The following is a 26,658-nucleotide window of genomic DNA, read 5'->3' as shown; positions in this document are numbered from 1 at the left end:
AGGTCAGTGGAATAGAATTGAGAGCCCAGAAGTAAATTGTCACACTTAGAGTCAGTTCGCTTTTGACAGGGGTGCCAAGACAATTTAATGGGGGAAAGAATAGCCTTTTCAACAAATGGTACAGGAACAACTGGATATCCACATGCAAAAGAACGAAGAACGAAATTGGACCCCTACCTCACACCACAGACAGAAATCAAAAAGGATCAAAGAGGGCGCCTGGGTGGCGCAGTCGGTTAGGCGTCCGACTTCAGCCAGGTCACAATCTCGCGGTCTGTGAGTTCGAGCCCCGCGTCAGGCTCTGGGCTGATGGCTCGGAGCCTGGAGCCTGTTTCCGATTCTGTGTCTCCCTCTCTCTCTGACCCTCCCCCGTTCATGCTCTGTCTCTCTCTGTCCCAAAAATAAATAAAAAACGTTGAAAAAAAAAATTAAAAAAAAAAAAAAAGGATCAAAGACTTGGATGCAAAAGCTAAAACTATAAAACTTTGAGAAGGAAACAATCATAAATCTTTGTGATGTTGAGGTAGATAGTGGTTTCTAATCTACAACAGCAAAAGCACAAACAATAAAAAAAAAATTGACTGGACTTTCTCAATATTAAAAACTTCTGTGCAGCAAAGGACACTCACAAAAGCAAAAAGGTAACCCAAAGAATGGGAGAAAATTTTTGTAAATCTCATGTCTCAGAGGGAACTTGCATCTAGACCTTGTATTTAGAATATATAAAGAATTCTTACAACTCAATTGCAAAAAGACAAATAATCCAACTTAAGAACGGACAAGGGATCTGAGTAGACTTTTCTCCAAAGAAGATAGACAGATGGCCCATGAAAATATGCTCAGCATCATTAGCCATCAGGGAAATGTAAACCAAAACAATGAGATACTACTTCATACCCACTGGAATGGCTAACCAAAAAGACAGATAATAAGGCCTGGTGAGGATGTGGAGGAATTGGTAGACTATGAAATGGAGCAGCTGCTGTGGAAAAGTCTGGCAGTTAAACATAGAGTTACCATGTGAGCCGGCTAATACATGCCTGCCCAAGAGAGATGAAAACACACGTGCACCCAAACACTTGCTCCCAGATGTTCATAGCAGCTTTGTTCATAATAGCCAAAAGGTAGAAACAACGCAGATGTCCATCAACTGATGAGTGGATAAATACAATGTGTCCTATCTATGCAACGGGACATTACGTGGCAATTCAAAGAAACGACGTACTGACTCCTGCTGCAACATGATGGCCCCTGAACCCCTTAGGCTGGGTGAAAGAAGCCAGTGACAAAGGACCTTGTTATTCCTTTTATATGAGATGTCCAGAATAGGCAAATCCATAGAGAGAGAGTCAGGTTAGTGATGGCCGAGAGGCTGGGGGAGCTGGGAGTCGGTGGGGGTGGGGTGTGGGTTGAACACGTTCTATAACTGATTGTGGTGATGGATGTGCAACTCCGTGTACTAAAAGCCATTGAATTGTACTACAGTGTGTGAACCATATGGTATGTGATTATTTATCTCCGTAAACTGTTGAATGCCACCCCCTCTCCCCCACCCACGACCTAGTCCCCTGTAGGCTAAGTCTGTGACTTAGGAAGCTCTTACCTGTTTTGTAACGGCCGGCGCTGGGCAGAGATGCCACCTGCATCGGCCACTGAGCTCTTGGCCTCTTTTTCTGGGTCTCAGAGCATGGAAAGACCCCCTAGAAAATTTTAATTCCAACCCAGTTGCATTTTGGTTCAGGTGAACAGTTCTGGAACCCTGCTGTGAACCAGGCACCAAACAAACTGGGTACTCTCGTGAAAAACAGGGGCTGCGGATTTGGATGGGCTCGGTGATACTGAGCTGGCTATTCCTGTGGGTCTTTCCAAGGTGGATTTTTCTAATCGGTGAAGCGAGGGTCGACCCCCTGGGATTGTAGTGTGAATTAGGGCGAACGAGAAGGGGCCTGGTATCCAGACGGCAGAAAATGAACCTCCCTCTGCCGCGCTGCTGGAGCAAGTGCAGAGACAAGTGACAACCTGACCACAGAGAGCTTGAGGTCCAGCCTTAACCAGCACTAGCTAACTAGCGCCCGGTGAGAAGCAGCAGGAAGGGGACACCAGACATCCTCCTGGCTCAGCGGTGTGGGTGCGGAACCAAGAAGGGGCCGCGAGAGTAGGAGGATCCCCTCGTCACATGTTGCATTTACTTCGTATTGTGAATAATCAGTTACATGATGTGAAGTCACAAGGGTAAATGGTGAAAGATAAACCTTTTCCTCATCTCTCTTCCCTAGAGGCACCTGCTGGGGGGAATTCTAGGGTATTCTACCCGCAGCCGAGCAAATGTGTGTCTCTGTAGGAGAACTGCTGTCAGTGGGGCAGGTTTGACATATTTCCCTGCTGGTGCTTGGGGACAGACGGCTCGGGCTAGGGTGTCACTCATGCCGCCTCTGTGCCTTGCAGTCACATTCGGCTAGGTTTGCCGTGGGGCCCACCAGCAGGAAAGCTGGCTCCACTTCCCCTCAGGTCCCCTGGAGGGCGGGGTGCCCCCACGGAGGGGTCCTGCCAGGTCCTTGCCTTGCCCGGCGCCCCCCTCTCCCCACGTGCGTGCTCCCCGGGGTCTCCTGCCGCCTCTCGCTGCAGCTCCTGCCACCCTCGTGGGCCTGTCCGTGGCCTTGCTTGGGTGGAGCTCCTCCAAGGTAGCTTTCTGAGAAAAGAAGTGTCGAGCGCCAGGGAGAGTCCGGCGTGGCAGCCCCTGCCTTCATTTTACCTTCATAAGTAGTTGGTAGTTGAGCTGGATAAGGAGTTGGAAAAGGAAGTCATTTTTCCTTTGCAGTTTTGAAGGATTGCTTTGTACTGTTCTGGCCTCCTGAGTTGCTGTTGAGAAATCCAAAACCTTGCTGATGTCTGATTCTCTGTGTCCTTTTTCCTTCTCCCCCTTTTCTGAAAGCTCCCAGGACCCGAAGTTTCACGACCTGCCTGGTGTGTGTCTGGGTTCATCCATCCTGTTGGCTCATGGCGTGTCCTTCTGTGTGGAGATGTTCTCTTGGACATCCAGGAGTTTCTTGAAATCTTTCATTTTTCCTCTGTTCTCTTGTTCTGACACTCCTGTCACTTGGCCCCTGGAGCACTTGGTCTGTCCCTTTTCACTCTTGGGCCTGTTTTCCATTTCTTTGTCTTTCTGCTTCCGTTTCTAGGAAGTCTCCTCTACCTTGGCTTCTTTCTGTTGATTCGTTTGTTCGTTTCTCCGGTCATATTTTTAATTTCCAAGAACTCTTTTTGCTGCCTGAATGGTTCTTTAACAATATGTGTGTAGTTGTCTGTTGATTTGCTGGTGTAATCTTTGATTTCTCTGAGGATATTATGGGTGTCTGTGTTTTTTCTTTCCTTTTTTTTTCCTTGCTCAGGCTGTTTCCTCCCAGTTGCTTTTTTCTGCTACTTTCCTTTGGTCTCTCCATTTGAAGGCCTCTGTCCTCAGCCGCCCGGTGACCTTTGGTGGCCTGCTCTTGATTGTTAGCAGGGGCTAAAAGCTGCCTGAGAGCCCCGTTTCTGACCTGCATGGTGGCTGATGCATGTGCCATTTGTTGGGGAACCTCAGCGTCAATATCCTGAGGTTTTCCCTCTTGAGCTGGGTCAGGTCTCCGAGGAGAGGAAGGGCCGGCTGCTGTGTTATAGGAGCAGAGTGGGGTGAGGGGACAGGACGCATGGGCTTACTTAACCTTCCTCCACCATTTTTGACAAGGTGCCCAGGCCCTCGGCTATGCCTCCTATCCTCCAATGTAGACCCTGGGCTTTACCGTCTCCAGAGAGTAAACCGTCTTCAGGAGAGGGCAGGAGGGGGGTGGTCCCTAGCTGTATGAAAAGCCGTTCAGCCCTAGGCACTGGGGACCTGGAGCCACGGTTCCCTGGCCTCTGGTGGATTCTGCAGGAGGAAACCAGTGGGTATGCACCCTTCCCACTCCCAGATAGAGGCCTTCTCATCAGATGGTGTGAGCTGCCTTCTGGCTTCCACAGTGATGTTGCCGTGGTCTCCTCTCCTGGTCTCTCTGTCCTAGGGGCTTTAGAGCCTTAAGAACAACAAAAACGTCTTCACTCAAGTTTTGGTGGGATTTCAGGAGGGAGGAAAATTAGACACATAACCCAGCCACGAGCAGGCTTTGCACAGGTCAGCCCAAGGAGAAGGGTGTTCAGGTGGGGGCGTCTCAGGGAAGACGTGCTCCAAGGGAGAGGGGGGGTGCTTGGATTCTTTGGGAACAAAGAGGAGGCAGTTGGGCTGGAGTTAAAAGATTCAGGAGGTGGAGGACTGACTGATGGGCAATCTGGCTGGAAAAGGCAGGCTGCACTGATGATCAGAGAGGGTCTGCAGGAAGGAAAGCTTACCTGTGGGTGGGGGGGAGAGTGGGGTGTGTTAAGAGGAGGGTGAAATAATGCGTGTATTTAGGGAGACGATCGCTCATATATAGCACGGCACGGAGCAGTAGGTAAAGCTAACCAAGGTTAGTGGTTGGTCACGGTTAGTAGGCTTTTGCAGTAGTTGAAGTAACATGAGGGGGACGATCTAGGGTGTGTTAGTAGAAGTGAAAGGAAGGAGGACATGGGGCTTTAAGAGAATTGACAGGCCTCCTTGACCGGATGGTGGGTGAAGGAGAGGGAAGAGCTGAAGATGGTCCCCCCACTGAAGCCCGAGTTCCTGGGAAAGACAGGAAGAGGTGTTTGGTTTGGGCTTTGGGGGTGTGTGTCATTTGGGGGAGCAGGAAGAGGGTGGGGGGGGGTAGGTTGTGTTCTAGAATAGATGTTTGATGTGTACATCCAGTAGCTTTTATTTTAAGTCCTCACACTTCAACCTGCACGTGCCTATGTTGGTTAAGAAGAGAGGGAGGGGAAGAAAAGGCCTCAAGGATACGAACGAAGGAACCGGTCAAAACAAAAGAATAATTTTCATGTTGTTAAATGAGATTATCGAAAGAATTTTTATTTTGATATTCTCACAGGTTAATAGGTGTTGCAGAGTGGCTTCTGAACTTCACTTTTTTAATTTAAAAATTTTTTTAAAGTTTATTTTGAGAGAGCGAGTGAGCACGGGAGGGGCAGAGAGAGATAGAGAGAGAGAGAGGGAGAGAGAGGGAGAATCCCAAACAGGCTCTGCACCATCAGCGCAGAGCCCAGTGCGGAGCTAAATCTCACAAACCGTGAGATAATGACCTGAGCTGGAACCGAGAGTCGGATGCTTAACTGAACCCCCAAGGCGCCCCCGGCTTCTGAATTTCCTTAAGACGTGGAGAGAGTGCCAGATTCATTTCTTCCTTAGCTCACCCTCATGTTTTAACTGAATCAAGCCCTTGGACATCAGGCTTTTACAAATGAAAGAGGCCTCTTTATTTGAGTTCTGTAGCCAAAAGGGAAAATGGAGAAGGAGCGTCATTCTCTCAGCCACCCCCGCCTGTCTCTGCATCAAGGTGGCATACTTGGGCCATCTCGGTGCTCTTTCAGCGATGGCTCCGGGAGGGGAGAAGAGGGCCCTGATCGTCAAGGTTGCTGATTTCTGTGGTATACAGCTGCCCCCTGTGACTGACTGCAGCCTCCCAGTGCTATGCCACTGAGCACAGAGTTGGACAGAAGCAGAGGCGAGGAGCCAGCGGGCACGAGCAGGAGCGAGCCACACCTCCTGCGTGTGGCTCGTGGTGGGTTCTCGATGACGTGATGTGGCTGGGCAGGCGGACCCCGTTTCTCACGTTGTCTTGTTATAAGGAGGCTGTTGGCGTCGAGGCACGCTTCAGAGTGTCATCTCCATGAACAGCCTGCTTCGTGGAACAGCCCCGGCCCCGACTGGGCCTCGGCTGTCCTCTGGCTCTCCCTTCACGACCCCTCCCTCGCCACCTCCGTCCATCAGAAGCAGGTCCAGCCTCGCAGCCCAGCTTGTAGTACTGGAAGCTGACAGTTATAATAATAAAGACTGCTTATATACCAGGCACTGCTCTGAGACTTCACCAGCATTAACTCATTTGATCTTTGTAACAACCCTATGTGCCATTGCCATCGCTATGATAAGAAACTGATGGCCAGAGGTTAAGCAACTTGCCCAGAGTCAGTGAGCTTGGTGGAGCCCTGATCTGAACTCAGGCAGTTGGACCCCTGGCATCTTAACCAGTGTTATCTATCCCTGCCCTCTGATGTGATGCCAGCATCTGAGAACTCTCTTGACATGTTTCTTTCCTCCTAAGACCCAGTCGGGCCCTCAGCACTGCTGGCTCGGTGGGGTGAAATACAAATAAAATACAGGATGCCCAGTTAGATCCAAATTTCAGGGAAACAGCAAACAATTTTGTAGTATGCCCCAAATATTGCATGAAATACACTTATACTTTGAAAAAAATGCTATTTATCTGAAAATCAGATTTTAACTGAACAGCCACCCTCAGCTGGTTTTATGTCGGTTGAGAACTGAGTCGGGGGTGTGGGAGGGGATTGAAGTTCTCGGTCTTGCTGTTCGCTGGTTCTTTGGCCAGGTTGTGCTGAGGGCTCCATGTCTCTGATCTCTGGTACATTGTAACGTAAAACATACTTATTATCGAAACTCCAAACATGTTTAACTTTTGCTGTTTTTCCTCTAAAGAAAGAATATTAAGACAGCATTTTGTAGGCACATGACAAAATACAGGTATAAAACTGTATGCTTCCCCATTTTCTGAGGACAGATGGTCATAACAGAAGTTCAAGAAGTGTCGTACAGTCAGGCTAACATTTTACTCTTCCAAAAGTCACGTGACCCAAACCAACTCATTCCGAAAACTGCCTGAGTTCTTTTAAAACTCTCTCAGAGGGAAATGCCACTGCTTTGTCTAGTCTGTATCTTTGGCCGCTCTGACTGGCCAGGCGTTTTTCTTAAAGTTGAGTATCGCTCCTCTGTGGTGCAGCTTGGACTCATTACTCTGGTTCTTGGAGCAGCTGCTGCTCACAGGGAGTTTGGGTGTGAACAGGGAGTCCTGCCGTCTGCAGAGTTGTCTTCCTGGGCTGCTACTCTTCCGGTTGTGCCTCCTGGAATGTGGTGTCCGGGCTTCTCAGCCTGGAGAGCCACAGTGCAAGAGCTAGTGGTCATTTCAGGCCTTGGCCGGGTCAGTGCATCCGGTTAGTGGGTGATACTGGGTCTCGACCACCTGCATATTGTAGCTGCCTGTGGCATGTTTCCACGGGGACTGTCCCAGCAAACGTAGGTGCTTCAGTCTCAGAGGAGGGAGGTGTTCCGTATCCACTTCAAGGCCAGTCTTTCACCTGTGCCACGGAACCCTTCCCTGAGCTTGCTCGTTTCTTACCGCCCACCCCACGTCCTCACTCTCTCCTCTTCCTAGAGCTTGCTAACTACTCTGTCCTGCAGGAAGGTAACTGCCACATCTATAATAGAGAGTGGATTCGTATCTAATATATGTAAAGACTTATTACAACTCAGAGGAAGACAAGCAGTCCAGCAGAAAAAGGGGCAAATGATATGAACAGGCAATCCATAAAAGAAAAAGCCTAAAAATATGTCAGCAATCTTGAGAAGATATCCAGCTTGCCTAATAATCAGGGAAATGGTTTTCTGCCCGTGAGGTTGACAAAAATACAAGTCTGACAGTAGAAGACTTGGTAGAGATGTGGGGAAATAGAAATTCTGTTGTGCTTCTGGCAGCTGCATGAATTATTGGGACAACTGCTATGGAGAGCTGTTTGGCAGTATCGATGTTTAGAAAGTGCCTGCAATCTGAGGCAGGAGTTCCAATTCTAGGTGTGGGCCCTGGAGAAATTCCTGCGTGTTTTATATATGGATTCAGGGTTATTCATCTGTAACATTTTAATGGACATTATTATGGCTTTTTTCAAACATACATCAAAATGGAGCAAATAGTACAGTGAATTTCGGGTACCAGCCCCTCAGTTTCAATAGTGATCCATTTGTCAATCTATACGTCACAGTTTTAATAGCTAAAATCTGGAGACCACCCCTGTGTCCCTCATTTGGGGATAAGCTGTGGTACATATACTATTATACAGCTGTTAAAATTAATCATTTAGATCTACTTGTACCAGTGTGGAAAGATTCCAAATACGTTGGGTGAAAAAGGTGAGTTAAAAAATGACAGTGTATCATTTATGGAAAAATTAAAACACAAGTGTATGATCTGGGCACACATGTATCTAATCAGTGTAAAATCCACAAAGGGGAGCACCCCCCCGCCCCAGCACCTGACTGGTAGCCCCTAGGGATCAGGGGAGGAGGAAAGGGGTGGGGGGCTAGATTGGAAGAACCTCAAAAGAAATTGCAGCTGTTCGTAGAGTGTGCTTTTCCTCTTACTAAATTTAACCGTAATTTTATCAAAAGAACACATGTGGACACTTGGGAAAGTCAAATTGTGTCATGAGGCCTCTAAAACCCCCCTAAGTCCCCTGTCCGACCCGCCCTCCCGGATTGTCTTTCCAGAGACAAACCCTCTGCTCCTAGCTGCTTACACCCTGTTTGCACAGAGCATTTGACTCCGTGTGCTGGGCTGGGCTTCTGCTGTGGAAGATCCAGCTGGCTTTTACCACCCACCCGGCCCCCCCATGTGTACCCATTTTTGTTAAAGTACATTTTTAGCTTTTACAGTATTAAAATCAAGTAAATATTCACATTGGTGAACCCAAATGTATACATGGTAACATTTTCTTGTGTGACTTCTCCATTTCCTGGAGTTACTATTTACCTTCTTTTTCATCCCTAAATTGTAAATTGCCATCTCCTCTCCATTCTTTCAGGGGCTAGGGGCAACGCAGCCTGGTTTTTTTGGTTACTTAACCCTCCCCTTTCCTGCCCTCTCTTGGAACTCCCCTCCCTCTGCTGATGTCCCAGGCGGTGGCTCTCTGGGCTCTGTCACCATCTTCCAGAGAACTCTCCTCCCCTCCTTCTATGCCGGCTCCCAGGTTCCTCATCTTGGTTTATTTACTTCCTTGTCTTGTTAGTGCCCCTCTCCCAGGAGCTTCCCCGGCACCAGGGCTCCTGGGCAGTGAACTTGCCTTGGCCAGGCGTGCCTTAAAAGGTCTTTATTTTGCCCTCACACTTGATTGGTAGTTTAATTGGGGAGCGTTCTAGGTTGGAGGATATCTTCCCTCAAAAGTAGCCTCAGGCTCAGTGTCACTGCTGAAGACCTTCTCCTCCTTTTCCAAAGTGTAGTAGCCTGAGGGATGGCCCCCAAAGATCTCCAGGTCCTCATCCCTAGAACCTGTAGGTGGCACCTTATAAGGAAAAGGGGTCTTTGCAGAGGCGATGAAGTGAAGGACCTTGACATGAGGTGATCCCGGATTATGCAGGGACCCTGAATGCCATCACACGTGTCCTCAGGAGAGAGAGGCATGAGGCTACACTTGGCAGGGAAGACCAAGTGACCACAGAGGCCGAGACTGGAGGGATGTGGCCACAACAGAGGCAGCTGGCAGGGGCTGCGAGCTGGGGGCTGTGGGGTAGGACACCACCCCCCACGGCCAGGCCTCTGGGGGGGCACGGTCCTGCCAGCGCCTCGATTTGGGCCCGTGAAACTGATGCTGAACTTTTCTGGCCTCCCAAACAAAAAGGGAATACATCTTTGTTGCTTTAAGCCACCAAGGCTGCAGTGATTTGTGACGGTCTGGCCAGCAAACTCATGCGGGAAGCTGGTGGAGCCTTTCCGGTGCCTTTGCCAGCTGGTGACTTGTGGTGTCGCTCTGGCACCTCAGAGTGCCCTTGCCACCGCCACCGAAATGCACGTCCCTGGCCCCGGGACTGCCATGTGCCGGTCTTCCTGTTATGCTTTCTGGGCGATGTCCTCGACTGTCTTCTCCTTCTTCTATTTATTATGGTTAAAAATGTCTGCAACTCTATTTTTAATTTCCTAGAGCTCTTCCTCGTTGCCTTTAAAATAGCTGCCGCCTCTCAATGCGATAGCTTCTCTTACTTCTCAGAGATTAATTATAGTTTTTTTTCCTAACTATCTGCTCTCCATATTACCAGAGTTCCCTGTTTTTTATTCCCCATTTGTCTTGGTGAATTTGGGGCGATCCCCTCAAATAGCTGGGGATCTTGGCTGTCCATTCATGCTGAAGACTGAGTTGGACGTGGGTTGGAAAACCTGAGCACAGCGGGGCTCGAGGGCCACCGGCCTTGGAGGGGAGACTGAGGCAGCCGCTTCCCCGGTGCCCACTAAGTGCTGGTTGCTGCAGCCCTGCCCTGGGCTGCCGGTTTCCTAGAGAGGGGTCCTCGCTGCCTGCTGCCTCATCAGCCTGGAAGCCACTTTGTGGAAGGGGAGGGGTTTGCAGCATCCCTGTGCTGCCTGGCCTCCCTTCCCCAGTTCCCTGGGCTCTGTCTGCCTCCCTGCCCCCAGGTGAACCCTCTGCAGGGCCTGGTGGCCAGAGCATCTGGCTTGCCTGGGTCTCACTTCCTGGGGCTCCACACCTGTGTCCTAGGGGCGCAGGGAACCATCATGGGCGGGGGGGGGGGGGGAGCTTGGGAAAACTCAGGACTTGACCATAGGGGACTCGGGACCGCATGGCCCTCACAGGGGCCACGAGTGTTGCTCTTCCTCACCGGTCTTTACCTACAGCCGCTTCTATTCTTTAACTTGGCATCACCACCGTTCATCCCGCTTTTAAAACAGGAGCCAAGAGTCCTCCTTACCTGCAGCTGCCACCCCTCATCTGAAAGGTGCTGGCCGTCCGATGGCGCCACGTTTCTTAGTTCGGTTCTCACGATCTCTTGCCTACATTAGAACATCTTCCTCATTGTTTGCTACCTTCTAGCCTTGCCTCCTCAGATCCAGCTTCCTCACAACGACCCGAGTGGTCCCTGTACATTGCAAGTCTCTTTCCCTTGCCTGGTTTCTTTGGTGGCACCTCCTGACCTTGGAGATATAGTCCACGCCCCTTGCCGTGCACGCGAGCCCCTGACCTGGCGTCAGAGTCCACGTGTCTGCCCTTGGTCTCCCCTGAGCACCTTCACCCTGGCCTCTGGCCTCAGTGGACATCCACTAGGCTGGCTGCTCCTTTGCCTTGGCTCCAGCTGCCCCACACCTGAACCACCTCCCCCTCCTCCTCCTCCTTGAAGACTTGGCCCGGTGTCCCTCCGGAGGTCTTCCTGCTCACTGGTCGTGCTGGCACTGCTCACTGCTCGTGTTTGCTGCCTCCCACTCGGCCCTCCCTGGTGGGGGCGCTGATCACGATCCCGAACAGCTCCAAGCTCTCAGGGCCCTGCTGCGGCCTCTGTTAGGATGAGCAGGTGAGAGAAGGGGACATCTTTAACAACTGGTGCTCCCCGCTCCTTGGTTTTAGGGTCTCTGTAGGTTCTGGTCATTAGTGGGGAACCTGGGTCTGTTAGTTTCCGAGGGCTGTCATAGCAAAGTCCCCAAACATATAACAAAGATTTATTATTTCACGGCTTTGGAGGCCAGAAGTCCAAAATCAATGTCGGCAGGGCCTTGTTTTCTCTGAAAGCTGTAGGGGAGGATCTTTCCTTTATCTTCCAGCTTCTGGTACTTTCCAGCAATCCTTATAGATGCATCTTTCTGGACACGTGGCCGTCTTCTCCCTGTGTGTCTTCACATGATCTTCCTCCTGTGTCTTTCTCTGTGTCCAAATTTCCCCTTTTTATGAGGACACCAAGCATATTGCCTTTAGGGCTCACCCTGGGGACCTCATTTTGACTAATTACCTCTGTAAAGACCCTGTTTCCAACTAAGGTCGCATTCTGAGGTGCTGTGGGTTGGGACTTGCATAGATCTCCTTGGAGGACTCAGTTCAGTCCATACAGTGGCATCTACTTCCTGCCATCTTGGGATTAGGGTGAACTGGGTAAGCACATGGGGGAGGAGGTCCTGCGTGACTCTCCAGCCGGAGTGCTGTGCTGTGAAGGAGTCAGGGACCTTCCTGGACTGCCTGCATGCCTGCTCTGTTCTGGTGTCCCATCTCCCTGAAAAGCCACTATCCAGCCACTGTCCAGAATGGAGGCTTTAGTGCCAGTCGCCTTGCGCGGTCCTCCTGGTTCCCACCTTTTTCTGACCTTGCCCTTTTAACTAAACATCCTTGTCAACACTTTGGGCTCTAATCTGTGGTAAGGGGCACTTGTATGTCCCGCTGACTTGTGTGTGCTGATCCTAGGGGGGACCAGGCCGTATTAATCTTTGTCTCAGCATTCCAAAATGTTTCTGGAAACTCTTGTGACCTATTCATTCGTTCGTTTGTTCATTCATTCCCGAGACATTTAATCTCGGTGTCCGGCACAGTATGGAGTGCTAGGGAAACAGTGAAGGACAAAATAGACTGAGGATCCTGTCCCCAAGGTCCTTAGAATGTCTTGTGGGATGGGTGAACGAATCATTACAACATTAACTGCTCCTTTCTGAGGACAGATGTGACCTCACCCACATCCTCCACAGACAGGACAGTAGGGTGTGGCAAGAACAATGACAGATCTTTCCCAGGGTGGGTATTGAGCTCGCCAAGGAGGTTGGGTGTCCAGGAATGACTTTCTGAGTGAGTCTAAAGGATGTGGAGAAATCAGGGCAAGTGGCCTTCTGACGTTCTGGTACCTGGGCAAGCAGGTCGGCCGTAGCTCTCCTTTTGCACCAGGGGGCAGTGTTCAACCTGCAAGTGTCCCTGCCCTTGACCGAGGCTGGGACAGGGCAGCAACTGTATCACCAGTTTGCCCCCTCCTCATCCCTGTCCTTCCCTGCTGCTGCCCTGCAGGCCCAGACCCCTTGCTCACCTCCTTTCTCTGAGCCTCCGTCCCCCTGCCCACAAATCCCAGCAGCCCACACAGTGCCATTTGTCCCAGTGTGGCTGTTTCACCTTCTCCCCTCTGCCTGCTGCCTTAAATCAGGGGCTGTGGGGGTTTTGTGGAGCCTTGTCGGCTGGTTCTGAACCACAGTGGCCTCTCAGGGTAGGAGCCGGCTGTGTGGCCCCAGGCCACGTGCTGTTTTTACTCCTGTCTCTGTCTTTGGTATTCTCGCTTTCCTTTTTTCTTCATCTGTCACCTTCACTGTCTTCCTGTCCTCCCTTCCGCTCCCCCTACCCAGATGTCTCAGCCTTAGTCAAGCCTCTCTCGGGAGCTTCAATACCAGCTGCTGCTGCCTGCAAAGTCCAACGGAGTCCTTTCCTTTCATCTGTCTCTGTTGGCCGCCAGCCCTGGGGCCCCGTTGGACACGTTGAGGACAGTGCAGAGCTGCTTGGAGAGAAAACTCCCCAAGAGCAGCCCCACCCATCAGAGGCTCGCTTCTGCTACGGCTGGAGTCCACTGCCAAGAACTCCGTCCTGGTTTTGACCTGCTTTTGCTGGCACTGCTGAGGCCAACTGGGGGCCGGGGAAGGAGCACGATAATGGTACTGGTGCTGGGAGGGTCGGGAGAGTAGATGGATAGGAATCTTGTTAGTTACTTTGGAGATTCCTGAGGCCTATTTCTGGGCCGCTGTCCTTTCTCCTCACTCCCTCTGGCTGCCCTCCTACACACCTCTGACCTGGATGTGCTAAGGGGCTTGGGAACTGGGGGTGGGCAGTCCAGACTGTGGGCTTCTAAGACTGCCATCAACCAGGTACTCCCAAAGCAGGGCCATGGCTTTCCCTTCCGAATGTGCCTCCCTTTCCAACTGCCCACAGCTGTCCTCTGAGGCTGCAGGAGGTGCTGTGTAAAGAACAGGGATATTTAGGGTGGACGCAGTACAGATCCTTGAAGGAACGTTCCGGGGCCTGACACTTGGGCCGCAGCAGGCTCCTCTGGCCGGGAGCACACACACCCTGAGCACAGTGGTCATATTGTCTGGACCAAAATTTGGATGATGATAGCTCGACACCAGAATTTTGTGCTGCTCAGGGTTGCAAGAGGCAGCTTGGGAGATGTAGTTTTGGTCGGAAGTCGTGGGACTTCAGATGTCTAGGGACATTTTGATGATTTATTGGAGTAAGTGAAGCTGTCCTAGCTTATCGGGGACACATGATTGCTGGCGCTGTTAGCCTGCCCCCGGGGCGGGGGGGGGGAGAAGTGCAGAGCCACTGGCTGCCCTGCAGGAAGTTCAGGCCAGTGACACAGTTTTTATCAGGAGTCGGTTTTTTGGTTTTTGGTTTCCAAGTGCCTGTCACACTGTGCCTCTGATAAAGGCCACAGCTTACTTCGCTGGTTGGTCATGACACCATGTGCCCTGAGAGATCAGAGCTCCTGCTCTGGAGGGCAGCCTGCTGGGTGACCTGGGCTGTTACTTAATCCCACCTGCCTGCTTCCTTATCTGTACGAGGGAGCGATAAGGAGCCTATTACGTGAGTTAGCACTTGCGGAGCATCCCACGCGGAGCCCAGCACCTGGTAAAGGCTAGAGGCTCTGCCGGGTTTGCTGGTCACCGTGTGTCCCCACCTGCCTGCACCGGCCTGGCACGTAGGTGGAGCGTGGTGAGTGCTGGGTGTCGTAGAAGCCAAGTGGGCAGGTCATCGAGATTGGGCAGAAGGTCTCCAGACCTTCCCCCTACCTCCTTCCACAGGTTCTTTAGGCACCTTCCTGACTTGGTTGTTATCACTACCTTCTGGAAGGGGAACACTGAGCGTATTGATCAGTGTTGGAGGAGAAATTGAAGCTCGGGGAGAAGTAGAAACCGTGGAGTCCTGCTGAGAGGCAGCGGGAGAAAGCAGGTGTCCAGCCACCCCTTGCTTCGCAGCGCCTCACGCTTGCCTGCAAGGCGTTGTTTACACGTCCCAAGTGAGAGTCAAAGCCGTCTTATTCCCCATCTCTAATGCACAACCCGAGGCCAAGGAAAGAGATCTGTCAGCTGGCATTTGCAAAAAATAGCAAACAGCCCTCTCTGGGACTGTCAGCTCTCTGGAGAGGAAACCGGGATGAGATCTTCGGGTGATGGTTGCTTTTCTCCTACCCACCGTTTCTGTCCCCATCGCTGAGGTCAGAGAAGACTTTTGCCCTGAGCATCACCAGCCAGGAGCAAGGCCCGCTGTGCTCTGGCAGCATCTGAGCGGCCTGTCCTCCTGAGGAGACCCGCCCAGCGAGGCTGTCCTGTCCGGGCGAGCGCCTCCCTTGCTGAAGGGTTCCAGTTGTGTCAGGGAGGGTCTGCTGATGCGACACCACGAGGGCTTTCCAAGATGCTGAGTTTGGTTAACAAGGCCTTTGGAATCGGAGATTCTCAAACTGTCTATGACCTTGAGGATTTCTTGGTTATCATCCACCAACCAAAAACCTGTGGTGGGAGCCTGGCTCCAGCCCCACCCCACTCACCCGTGACCAGCACTTCTGCACCTTTGCCTGTTCTCTGCCAGGTGTGAGGATGACAAGGAGGCCACCTGGAACAGTGCCTGAGGGAAGGCCTGTGCTCTGGAGGCTGTTTGGGGGAGAGTGCCACTGTGAGAAGCTGGCGCTCAGGTCACACTCTGCGATGCCAGGGTTTATCTCTGGGCAAGGGGCCCCGTGTCATGCCAGAGGCAGCCCCTGTGGGAGGGCTGCGGGAAGGGAGTTTGGTGCTCCGTGGCCTTCCCACTGCCCTCCGCTCCCGCCCCAGGGGCTCTGCTTCTACTGGTGGGTCTCGCCGGGTGCCTCCAGCAGCACAGCTTCCGGCCTCCACTTCCCCCACCCCCAAGCACTGCACAGGGGCCTCTCCTCCCTCCAGGGGTGGGAGATGGGGTGAGATTCAGGGAGGAGTGGGAGTCTGCCCACTCAGCCCCTCCCTTTGGCCCATCCCAGAACCCTCAAACTCAACATACCCAGAGAGGACTCATCACACACATGACCCACGAATGTCCCGCTTCCCAGAAGAGAGGGCTCTGCCAGGCAGCCGACCTCTGCCCTGCAGTTTCCCCCAGCTATAGTTGATTCTGGAAAGGCCTCAGGAAGCACCTGGCAGCTGACCCTGCACTCCCCTACCCCCAGGGGTCAAGTCTGGGAGGAGAGTGGAATTTGACTAGGGGAAAGGCTGGGTGCTGAGTTAGCCGAGTTCTAAGAAGGGTGGAGATGTTCTGGGAATGAGGTAACTTTTTTTTTTTTTAATTTTTTTAAGTTTATTTATTTTGAGAGAGAGAGCACGCGCACAAATGAGGGAGGGGCAGAGAGAGAGGATCTCAAACAGGCCCCTGGCTGCCAGCACAGAGCCCGATGTGGGACTTGAACTCACGAAACCGCGAGATCATGACCTGAGCTGAAACCAAGAGTCGGATGCTTAACCAACTAAGCCACCCAGGCGCCCCATGGAGTGACATCTTTTTATTCATCCCCGTGTCCTCCTGTCCCAAGCCTAGCATTGGGGGTGGTGGGGGGTGTCGGGGTCACATGTGACTCAGCTGTGAATGGAGCTGCACAGCTGTGTCTAGGCTCTGAGGGGAGCATGACTGGTGCCTTCTGTCCGGACTGGCCTCTCCGGACCCTGCCCCGGCTGCTCACCGATGTTTCTGTGCCTTTAACCTCCAGTGGCAGCAGGTCCTAATCACTCACGGCTGTCCGCTGTCCCCCTGCTGGCTCGTGTCCTGCCTCAGATCATCTGCCTTGCAATCTTTCCTGGCCCCAGGGGGTCAAGGGAGCGAGCTTAAGGCTGTGAATCACCTACTGCCTGCATGACCCAACCTCCCTGCCTCCCTTTGCCTTGGGCCCCACAGCCACCGTGGGCGTCCCTTACCCTGCTTTCAGTCTTGGCCACCACCTAGGCTTCCAGCACCCTGGTGCCTGAGCACTGTGTATGCCAGAGCCAGTGACCTCAGGCGGAGCAGCCACTGGCCCGTGGCCTCCCTGGGCAGAAGCAGCTGTGGGCCCCTGGCTGGTGCAGAGTGAGTGCTGTGGGGAGGGCCCACTGCGACCCCCTGAGTGCGGGTCTAACTGCACATGGGCCAGGTGCCCTGGGGCGGTGGGCCTGGTGCTGTGGAGGGGGCTCAGGAGCGTGGGTTGTGTGGGGCTGCATGGAGACGGTTCCTTCTTGTCCCCGTGCTCTTGTGGGAAGAAACGATGGTGGGAAGATGGTGATCGTGGCCCAGCATTTACCGCCGGACTCAGCGATCCCCAGGACGACCTGTCGAGGTTGGGAGTGGGGGTGCCCGGTTTCACAGATGATGAAATGAGGCCTTGATTGTCCAGATCTCACGGCTTGTGGGGACCCTACAGGGGGGGCAGTCCCAGGCCTGTGGACTCCAGGCTTGAACACTGGGCCGCCAGCAGCTAGACGGGGCTGCTCTCTACTCCTCTTTCTCCATTGCTCTGGCTTTGGCAAGAAGGCCCTGACCTTTCCTCTCTGTGAGCTTCTGCCTGGCTCTCTCCTGCACCCCAGGGCCTGATCTGCTTGGACATGGCTTCAGGGGCATCTGGAGGCTCCCACCTAGATCCCGGCTCTGCATATGTAACGTAGAACTGCCAGGGAAGGCCTGGCTGCAGCATCTGTGAGGATCCAACATGAGAATGTGTGTGCAATGGCCACCGAGGCCTGGGGGTTTTTCGGGCTCCCTGTGTCGTCACTGTGAGCTGGGAGGCGCTGGCACCCACTGTCCACCTAGCCTCCAGGGATCCCTTTCTGTCTCTGGAAAAGGGAGAGGGCAGTGTGAGGGGGCATTTAACACGAGGCAGTGGGTAAGTTCCTACATGGTAGGAGCAAACCCACCCAGGTGGGAGAAAAGATTGGGCCTCCCTGGAAACTTCTGGAGGTTTGTGACTGTTGGGGCCAGTGTCACCTGCTGTGAGGCTGCTCACCTGTAGACAGGTGAGGAAGACCCATAGCCGGTTCTTCCGGGCAATAGGTGCGGAAGGTGAGGTGGCCCCACTTTGCTGTGGGGAGAGGGCCCAGCCTCGTTCACTGGCAGCTTGTCTCACAGGACATAGCGGAGTTCTCTGTCTCCCTCGGGGAGACGGTTCAGGTGCTCTGCTTAGCTTTTTTTCTGCAAAGATCTTCTCTCTCTCTCTCCTGTATGTCTTCATTGCGCCTCTAATTGTAAATAATACATCTCTGGTGGAGAAAGTATAGACTGGAGAAACACAAGGAAGGAAAAAACCCAACACTGAGCCAATTCTAGAACATAGGAGTGAGTGATGTGCTGACAGAGCTCCTTCCAGTTGATTTCCTTGCCTAAAAAAAAAAAAGCTTCATGAAATCATATTTTTACCTTTTAAATTTCTGTAGCATCACATTCTAGCATAAGCATTTCCTATGTCACCAGAGCTGTGCACTCATTTTTTTTTTAATGTTTATTTTTGAGAGAGAGAGAGAGAGAGAGCGCGCACACGTAAGTAGAGGAAGGGTGGAGAGAGAGGGAGACACAGAATCTGAAGCAGGCTCCAGACTCTGAGCTGTCAGGCCAGAGCCCGATGCGGGGCCCGAACTCACGAACCATGAGATCATGACCTGAGACGAAGTCAGACGCTTAGCTCACTGAGCCACCCAGGTGCCCTGAAACACTCATTTTTAATGGCTACATAATGTCTGTTTGTATAGATGTCTTCCTGTTGGATCCATAAGTGGTTTCTAATTATTTGCTACTGTAAATAATACTGTTTTGAGCATCTTTCTGCACCCATCTTGGTTCCCATTTTAGAATATTTCCTTGGGTTGGATTCCTAGAATGGTAACGACTGGGCCAAGGGGTGTAAATATTTCAAAGGCTCCTGATAGGGTTTCCAGGGAGCTTTCCAGAGAACTGCCCTGATCTCCAGACCTCACCTGCGGGTCTGTCTCCCATAGGCCTTACCAGTGCTGAACCTGATTGTTGCACAACACTGTTGCTAATCTAATAGGCAAAGTGCCACCTCACTATTCTCTTCTGTCTGTGTTTTCTCCTGAGGTGAAACTGCTAAGGGTTTATTAACCGCTTCTGTTTACTGCTCTGTTGCCACGCTTGTCCTAAAGGAGCGTTTTGCCTCTTCTCGGCTTGACCCCGTGTGGTGGTTTGGGCTCTTTCTACGGGGCCTTGTCCCAGCTGCAGATCCGCATGTGGCCGTGAGCAGAGCAGGCATTCGGTGCCCAGGACGAGGCGAGATTTGTACCTCAGGCCTGCTCTCTGGCGTGTATGCCGTCGATGGCCAAGGCGGTGGGTTCGTGAAGCTCTGCCGGGAAAGAGCTTCCCTCCCGGGGGGTGGTTATCTGAGGCAGATCTCAGAGGATCGGGCTGCTGGTGGATCTGGGAGGGGGAGATAGCACGGTAATAGCTGAAGATCGCTGCACTTTAAGTGGCCTCTAGAAGAGGAGGTTTCTGCTACCACTTGAAGAAGTCTGCACTTCTGAAGTCTGAGTGGAGGCTTGGATGGCTTCCTGAGACAGCACTGGTGCAGGGGGGCTCCTCGGGAGATCTGTCGTCACCCTCATTGCCTGGCCAGGCGGAACCCTGAGGGAGGGACACGGGGGTCAGCGTGGTGTGGGAGGTTCTCAAACCCGGGCTGCCGGGCCCCGCAGAGGGCACCGAAGGGGACTCTGACGATATGCACAGCGAGGGAACGCAGGGCCTCTGGTTCACTGCCAGGATTGCTTTGAGAGCTTGTAGTGTTATGAAAGTTGTCAGGGCACTAGGGTGGGCTGGGTTCTGTTTGGGCTTGACTTCGCGCCCTGCCCTACAGCCAGTCAGCCCCCCAGGGAGTGTTGGGCTTGGCCGGGAACTGAGGAGGGAGAGGGTGCTGGCTTTTGTGTGGGGCCGCCGCAGGGCTGGGATGGGACGCCTACTCTTCCTAGGGAGACCCTCTGTGCTGAGGCTGCTCCAACCCGGCTCTTGACTTCCAGATGCTGAAGTTCCGAACCATCCGTGGGGGCCTGAGGCTCCTGGGGATCCGCCGAGCCTCCACTGCCCCTGCTGCCTCCCCACACGTCCGGCGCCTGGAGTACAAGCCCATCAAGAAGGTCATGGTGGCCAACAGAGGTGAGTGCCCTTGGGCCCAGTGAGAGGAGCCCAGCACAGCCTTAGCGTCCCTCTTCTGCCCTTGCCCTGTACACCAGCTCCCCGCCCGCCTCTGCTTCTGTAAGGACCCAGGAATCTAACGTCTTGGCCTGTTGCCCCTTTCCTCCAAGGTGAGATTGCCATCCGCGTGTTCCGGGCCTGCACGGAGCTGGGCATCCGCACCGTGGCTGTCTACTCAGAGCAGGACACAGGCCAGATGCACCGGCAGAAAGCAGATGAAGCCTACCTCATCGGCCGCGGCCTCGCCCCGGTGCAGGCCTATCTGCACATCCCAGACATCATCAAGGTGGCCAAGGTGAGCCGGCCTGGGCCTGGACCCCGTGCCTTCCCCACGCTGGGCCCGGGCCCCAAGCCAGCCCACAGTAAGTGCTGTGAATGGGTGAATGGGTGAATGAACGAGTGAATGGAACGAGTGAGGTGGGGGCAGGTATGGGAGCCACAGGGTTTGGTCCGGGCTTGTGTGAAGGAATCTGAGAGATGCCTCATTCCTCTGGTCCCTCCTGCCCCCAGGAAAACAATGTGGACGCGGTGCACCCTGGCTACGGGTTCCTGTCAGAGCGCGCGGACTTCGCCCAGGCCTGCCAGGATGCCGGGGTTCGGTTCATTGGGCCGAGCCCTGAGGTCGTCCGCAAGATGGGAGATAAGGTGGAGGCCCGGGCCATCGCTATCAGTGCAGGTGCATATGGCGGATGAGCCACTGGGGGCCGTACGGCTCCTCAAGAGGGGCTGTCCGAGGAGGGGGCTGGCGGGTTTGGGCAGGGAGGACCCACATGCCTGTCTTCCAACAGGTGTTCCCGTGGTCCCTGGCACAGACGCCCCCATCACCTCCCTGCACGAGGCCCATGAGTTCTCCAACACCTACGGCTTCCCCATTATCTTCAAGGCCGCCTACGGGGGCGGGGGACGTGGCATGAGGGTCGTGCACAGCTATGAGGTGAGCAGAAGCCCAGGGCTGGGAGCAGAGCAGGGAGCCCCGCCAGGCCGTGAGGCCACCCATAGAGCAGACCCTGGGGTTCTGAGAAGGGGGTGGTCCTGCAGAAGGTGAGACAGGGCTTCAGGGCCCCATGTCTGCTCGCCTTGCCTGCCGTCTTAGGAGCTGGAGGAAAACTACAACCGGGCCTACTCGGAGGCTCTGGCTGCCTTTGGGAATGGCGCACTGTTTGTGGAGAAGTTCATCGAGAAGCCACGCCACATCGAGGTGCAGATCCTGGGTGAGTGGGGGCATTTGTGGGGCCACAGCACAAGGCAGGAGTGGAGCAGGCCTGAGCTTTCTGGGCTCACGACGGCTGGCCTCCAGGAGCTGTCCCTCTGGAAGACCCTTCCCCAGGAAGGGCTCAGGCCTTGGCCGTGGCGGTTTCCTTCCCGGCTGCCCCCTACCGCTGGGAGCAAGCGTTGATTGGCCGCGGTAGTTGTGTGGGGGCTGGGGGTGTTCACGAAGTGTTTTGGTCCCTGGAGAGGCTGAGGCCGGTTTACCTTTCACCGCAGGAGACCAGTACGGGAACATTTTGCACCTGTACGAGCGAGACTGTTCCATCCAGCGGCGGCACCAGAAAGTGGTTGAGATTGCTCCTGCTGCCCACCTGGACCCCCAGCTTCGGACCCGACTCACCAGTGACTCTGTCAAACTTGCTAAGCAGGTGAAAGGCGGGGGCCTTCAGGAACAGTCTCCCACGTGGAGACAAGGAGCCTGTTCCTATAGGCTCCCTCTGAGCTGCTGCCGGCTTAGGCCTCATGGCCAGTGGTCGCTGTCCAGATGTGGACAGTCTGCCAGGGAGCTAGGAGGTCCAGAGTGACTGGCTCTGGGAGGGAGGGGGGGAGGACCATCTTGGAGGAGAAAGGGCTGACGTAGCATCCTCGGGGTCCTCCCTGTGTGAGAGCAGAGGTGTCAGGCCCGGGCCCAGAGGCCAAGCCTAGAGTCCAGAAAGGCTGAGAAGAAGGAGGGAAAGAGGCCACTGGCCACACCCTCTGCACAAATCGAGCTTCTGCGTGGCACCAACTAACCCCTGGAACAAAAGGCATGAGATCCAGTGGTTTCTGTTAGGATTAAGAAGCATTATTAAGGCATTTCTTCCATTCATTCTTGACCGTCCCCTGCATCACATTTGTTGCCACCCATGGAATTCTCAGATCCTCCTTCTGCTAATCTTTGCTCTACTGGGTCATGGAGGCGGCTCCCCCAGCAGTGACCTGCCCCGCTAGGCCTGCCCGGGAGAGCACCCACCCGGGCCAGGCCTTAGCAGGGGTCCTGCTGTCTGTTGTTCTGCCCCCTCCCGCCCCCAGAGTCCAGGCATCCCGCCCCCACTTCCGCCTCCCCTTCCCAGGGCCAAGTGGGAGCATCTTCTCACACCTGCCTTCCCCAGCACCCCGGCGGGCCTTGGTCCTGCTTTCCCTCTCAGAGTAGTGCTCCCTCAGACCTCTCAGGAGGCAGATGATTCCAGAGCCTTCCCCAGCTGAAAGACAGGGTTGGTGCTCTACAGAGAGGCTTCAGCCACAGTTAATATGAGGCATTGATTAGGATCTAATTTAGAGCTGTCATTTGGGTTACTTCGTATGAGGAATAATCTTACCTGGAGTTGGGTCTAATTTATCGGCTCAGGCCATGTATCATGGTATAATAGATTTGAGGGAACTGACTGAAGTCTACTATGGGGTTCTGGGAGGACCAGAGAGAGACCGGTTGAATGAGGGTTGAATTTTGCATTAGAATCTTCACTGTTGGTTGTCTCGGGTGGCATCTCTTTGGGTTGTGGCCAGAGGCGGGGACGAGTAGAGCAGAGGGGAACTTTCTGAAAACCCTTTAAGAACGAGAAGGCCCTGCACAGGCCGGGCTACGCGTGGCGGGGCCTGTCCGCCGGGGAGAGGGCACTGATTGATTCTGGATCCGGTGGTGCCTCTGATGTCTCGCCCAGACAAGCCGGCCGAAGCTGGCAGAGGCTCGGCGGAGCCCTGGAGAGACATCCGGGCAGGGGTCCGGGCCCTGGGTTGGCGGTGCTCACCCAGGGTTTGGGGGGGGGGGGAGGGGCGACAGGGCTGGTGGGCTGCCCGCCGTCTCTTGGGGCGGGGTCCGCCTCAGTCTGCTCTTTCGGAACCAGCCCGGTGGCTCCGTCTGAGCCGGGGTGGCCGGCAGGCCCCCGTCGGTCGGGCCCTGCTGACGCGGCCACTCCACAGGTGGGCTACGAGAATGCGGGCACCGTGGAGTTCCTGGTGGACAAGCACGGCAAACACTACTTCATCGAGGTCAACTCCCGCCTGCAGGTGGAGCACACCGTCACCGAGGAGATCACTGAGTGAGTGGGGCAGGGGGGAGTGGGGCCGCGCCCCCTGGGTTTCCTACAAAATCCACAGCAGGCGGCTGCTGGGGAGCTCAGCTCACTGTCCACTGTGGTAGAGAGCAGCTGGCGATCTAGGCACTTACTCTTTGCAAAAAATATTACTAGCGAGCACTGTATGCTGGGGCGCCGGCGGGGGCTCAGCCGGTTAAGCGTTCGACTTCGGCTCAGGTCATGATCTCACAGTGTGGGAGTTCGAGCCCTGCACTGGGCCCTTTGCTGTCGGCTCAGAGCCCGCTTTGGATCCTCTGTCTCCCTCTCTCTCTGCCCCTCCTCCACTCGCTCTCTCAAAAATAAATAAACATTAAGGAAAAAAAAAAGTACTACATGCTTATCGTAAGAATTGAGGAGCAAATAAAAAAAATATGGAGAACTCCCCCCCCCGCCTCCCCAGAACTGGGATGTGAGGAGGCTCAGGCCACGGGTGGGCTGGAGGAAGCTCTGGGTTTCAGGTGAAGAGCTGGGGACTCAGGTCAAGCAAGTGGCCGGCCCAGCACGGCATCACCTGTGCCCACGCTACATCTCGTGGTTTTGTTCCATCTGTATGTATTTTAGTATATAAATAGTTAGACACAACTGAGATGCTTTGGGCAGAATTTCTATTCTACTTTTATTTTTATTTAAAAAAATTTTTTTTAAGTTTATTTATTTATTTTGAGAGACAGAGAATGTGTGATCAGGAGAGGGGCAGAGAGAGGGAGAAAGAGAGACCCAAGCAGGCTCTGCACTATCAGTGCAGAGCCCGACGTGGGGCTCGATCCCACAAACCGTGAGATCATGACCCGAGCCAAAATCAAGAGTCGGACGGATGCTCAACCGACTGAGTCCCCCAGGCCCCCCTCTTCTACTTTTAATATTGTTGAAAGCACTCTCCAGGTCAGTATTCTTTGTAATACTTTAGATATGTGTGTATCATAACTTATATACATAGCCCTCTGTTACTAGATGTCATCTCTGGGTTTTGTGGCTTATAAGGGTAGTCAGTTAATGTTCTTTGCACCTGAGTCTTTCCCTTCCCCTGTGAAGAGGTCTGGGGATAAACATTTTCAGTGTGGTTACCTGAGCAAAGCCTAATCAGCCTTCCAGATTGCTTGTCTCAGTTTGTATTCCCACAAGCAATGAGTATGGACATTTTAAAAATCTGCCCATTTTATAAACAATTCCGTTGTTTCAAGATACATATTTTGAGCTCTTCAAGTGTTAAGCCCTGGCTTTGGGCCAGTCCATCTCACCCTGGCACTTTCCTGACAGTTTGTTGCTTCCCTGACCTCTGACCCCACCTGACATTGAGGATGCTGTGGGGCACCTGCCTTTGCCCAGCAGGTGCTCAGAGGCCCCCAGACTCCTTGCTCCCTTGAGGTAAATCCTGAGCTGAGGTGGATGCTCCAGCTTCAGATTCTCGCTCCGTGAGACTTTGCCCAGTTGTGCCACTAAAACTTCTCATCAGCCTTGAGCCTGCTGCAAGCCTGGTCTGTTAAGGGTGGGGGTCGATGCTTGCCCCGGAGTAGAGGTTTTGTGTCAGACAGACACAGAGCAGGGCACAGGTTCCTTCCAGGTCACTGGCCGCATAGAGCTTGGGCGAGCTGCAGCCTCTCTGACCCTCAGGCTCCTCCTCTGATGGAAATGACAGACTCTCAGAGCGTCATTGTGGAGATCAAGCTTGAAAAGAGCACCCAGCCTTAAGTCCCTGGCGTGTGGACGTGGTGATGCATGGTAATCACCGTCACTACTATGAAGTGCTTTAGTAGGAAATACAAAACACTGAGGAAAATCTGCCAGTGTAGTTTCCAGCCTGTCCTTACCACAAGCTTCAGTGACAATAAATTTAAAACCTTGAGTTTTTTTTTTTTTTTTTTTAGACAGCTGTTCCTCTTGGATTTGTTGCTGTCCTTAGGAGCATGGCAGTCAGTGAGGCTGAGCTTATAAAATCATGCACATTCGGAGAGTTTTGTACACTAACGTCTCCTTCAGGGCGGGGTCTGGAGCTAAGCCCAGCTGCGACCCTGGTCCTGGAAGGGCGGTGTCCTCACCCCGGCACCAGCCCACCCGCCCACCTGCCCACGCGGACTCTCTCAACAGCTTCAGCAAGCCTGGCCCTCACAACCCTGTTCCCTTGCAAACTGCCCCCCACCTTCGCCACGGTGTAGCACATGCCGCTCTGGGTGCAGCGTCCGAGGCTTCAGATCCAGCTTGAACCGGGGAGGGTTTGGGGGAAGGCAGGAGGACAGAGAGACCCCAGGGAAAAAGGGCCGAGTGTGGGGAGGGGTTGTTTGGTGGGAGTACAAGAGCAGGCAGATGCAAATCTTCCCATTCGCCCCTCTCTAGCTGCCACCTTCTCCTTGTTCAGACTGCACAGGGCCGCCGGTGGGCAGTGGGCGGTGGGCAGTGGGCGGTGGGCAGTGGGCAGCGGCTGCTGGTCTGGTTGGGAGGAACTGATTGCCCCAGCTGGTGAAGGGGTGGGACAGGGAGGGGTGGGGCGAGGCCGGCCTGGCTGTGGGCACCACCCCCCGGCCTCCCCCCCCGCCCCATCCATCCCCTGCCTCACGCTCCCCTCCTCCCTGCCCCCCCTGCAGTGTGGACCTGGTCCATGCCCAGATCCACGTGGCCGAGGGCCGGAGCCTGCCCGACCTGGGCCTGCGGCAGGAGAACATCCGTATCAACGGCTGTGCCATTCAGTGCCGGGTCACCACTGAGGACCCCGCGCGCAGCTTCCAGCCAGACACTGGCCGCATCGAGGTACGCCAGCGCCTGATAGAGCACAGCCTGGTCTCAGTCTGGACGAGAAGACCCTCCTGTGGGCCTGGCCAGGAGGGAAGACCCCCACTTGGGTTGGCTTAGGGCACAGGGGAACCAGGTGCTGTCCAAGAGTCAGGGAGAGCATTCTGGGGGCCGCGGGGACTGTCATGAGTGCAGACTAAGGAGCCAGTGAGTGAACAGGAGGCAGACCAGCTGTGTGGAGCCAAAGGTAGGGTCCCCAGAAACAAAGCCAGGCCCTTGACTTTGGCTTCTTAAAAGAGCCCAGAGACAGAGTGGTGGCCTCTGTCCTGACTTCAGTCTGAGGGAGTGTGATTGGCAGGGCAGGACCCAGGGGTCACCGCAAAGGATCAGGGCCCAGATGTCCCAGTGGTGGGGACCAGCTGAGCAAGGGGCCCGTTAAGGCTGAGTGAGGGAGTCGGGAGATGGCGCAGGGCAAGGAGGAGGCAGGCTCGCTCGGGGCTGCCAGGGACTGGGTGGGCGGACGAGGGGGGCCCTGCCGTGCCTCCGCCCGCGGGAATATCTCCTGTACCTCCTCTCTTTTCTCAGCACAGACAGCCCTCCCTTCCGCCACCCTGCCCCCACTCCCAACCTCTGGGCCTGCTTGGGGCAGGAGCCCTCAGACCTGCTGGGGCACCTGTTCCCTGGCCCTCTATCTCACACTGTCTAAGGATACTTCTGGAACCTGCGTGTCAGCAGCGCTGCCACCAGCTCT

At 54.1% G+C, this 26,658-nt stretch overlaps 1 protein-coding gene across 6 annotated transcripts in view; it reads left to right on the top strand.

The window, feature by feature from the left end:
* PC (pyruvate carboxylase) overlaps positions 1–26,658 on the top strand; it is a 108,362-nt gene that overhangs the window by 65,239 nt on the left and 16,465 nt on the right. For all 6 annotated transcript variants that reach the window (XM_042957999.1, XM_042957996.1, XM_042957997.1 and 3 more), the window contains 8 exons: positions 19,686–19,821; positions 19,971–20,155; positions 20,371–20,536; positions 20,649–20,794; positions 20,954–21,071; positions 21,346–21,497; positions 23,029–23,147; positions 25,763–25,925. In XM_042957999.1, coding sequence (XP_042813933.1) covers positions 19,686–19,821; positions 19,971–20,155; positions 20,371–20,536; positions 20,649–20,794; positions 20,954–21,071; positions 21,346–21,497; positions 23,029–23,147; positions 25,763–25,925 — 1,185 coding nt within the window. The remainder of the gene's footprint in view (positions 1–19,685; positions 19,822–19,970; positions 20,156–20,370; positions 20,537–20,648; positions 20,795–20,953; positions 21,072–21,345; positions 21,498–23,028; positions 23,148–25,762; positions 25,926–26,658) is intronic.

Source organism: Panthera tigris, chromosome D1 (assembly GCF_018350195.1).
Source record: "Panthera tigris isolate Pti1 chromosome D1, P.tigris_Pti1_mat1.1, whole genome shotgun sequence".
Classification (NCBI taxonomy): Eukaryota; Metazoa; Chordata; class Mammalia; order Carnivora; family Felidae; genus Panthera; species Panthera tigris.
This window is presented reverse-complemented; position numbering and strand designations above follow the sequence as displayed.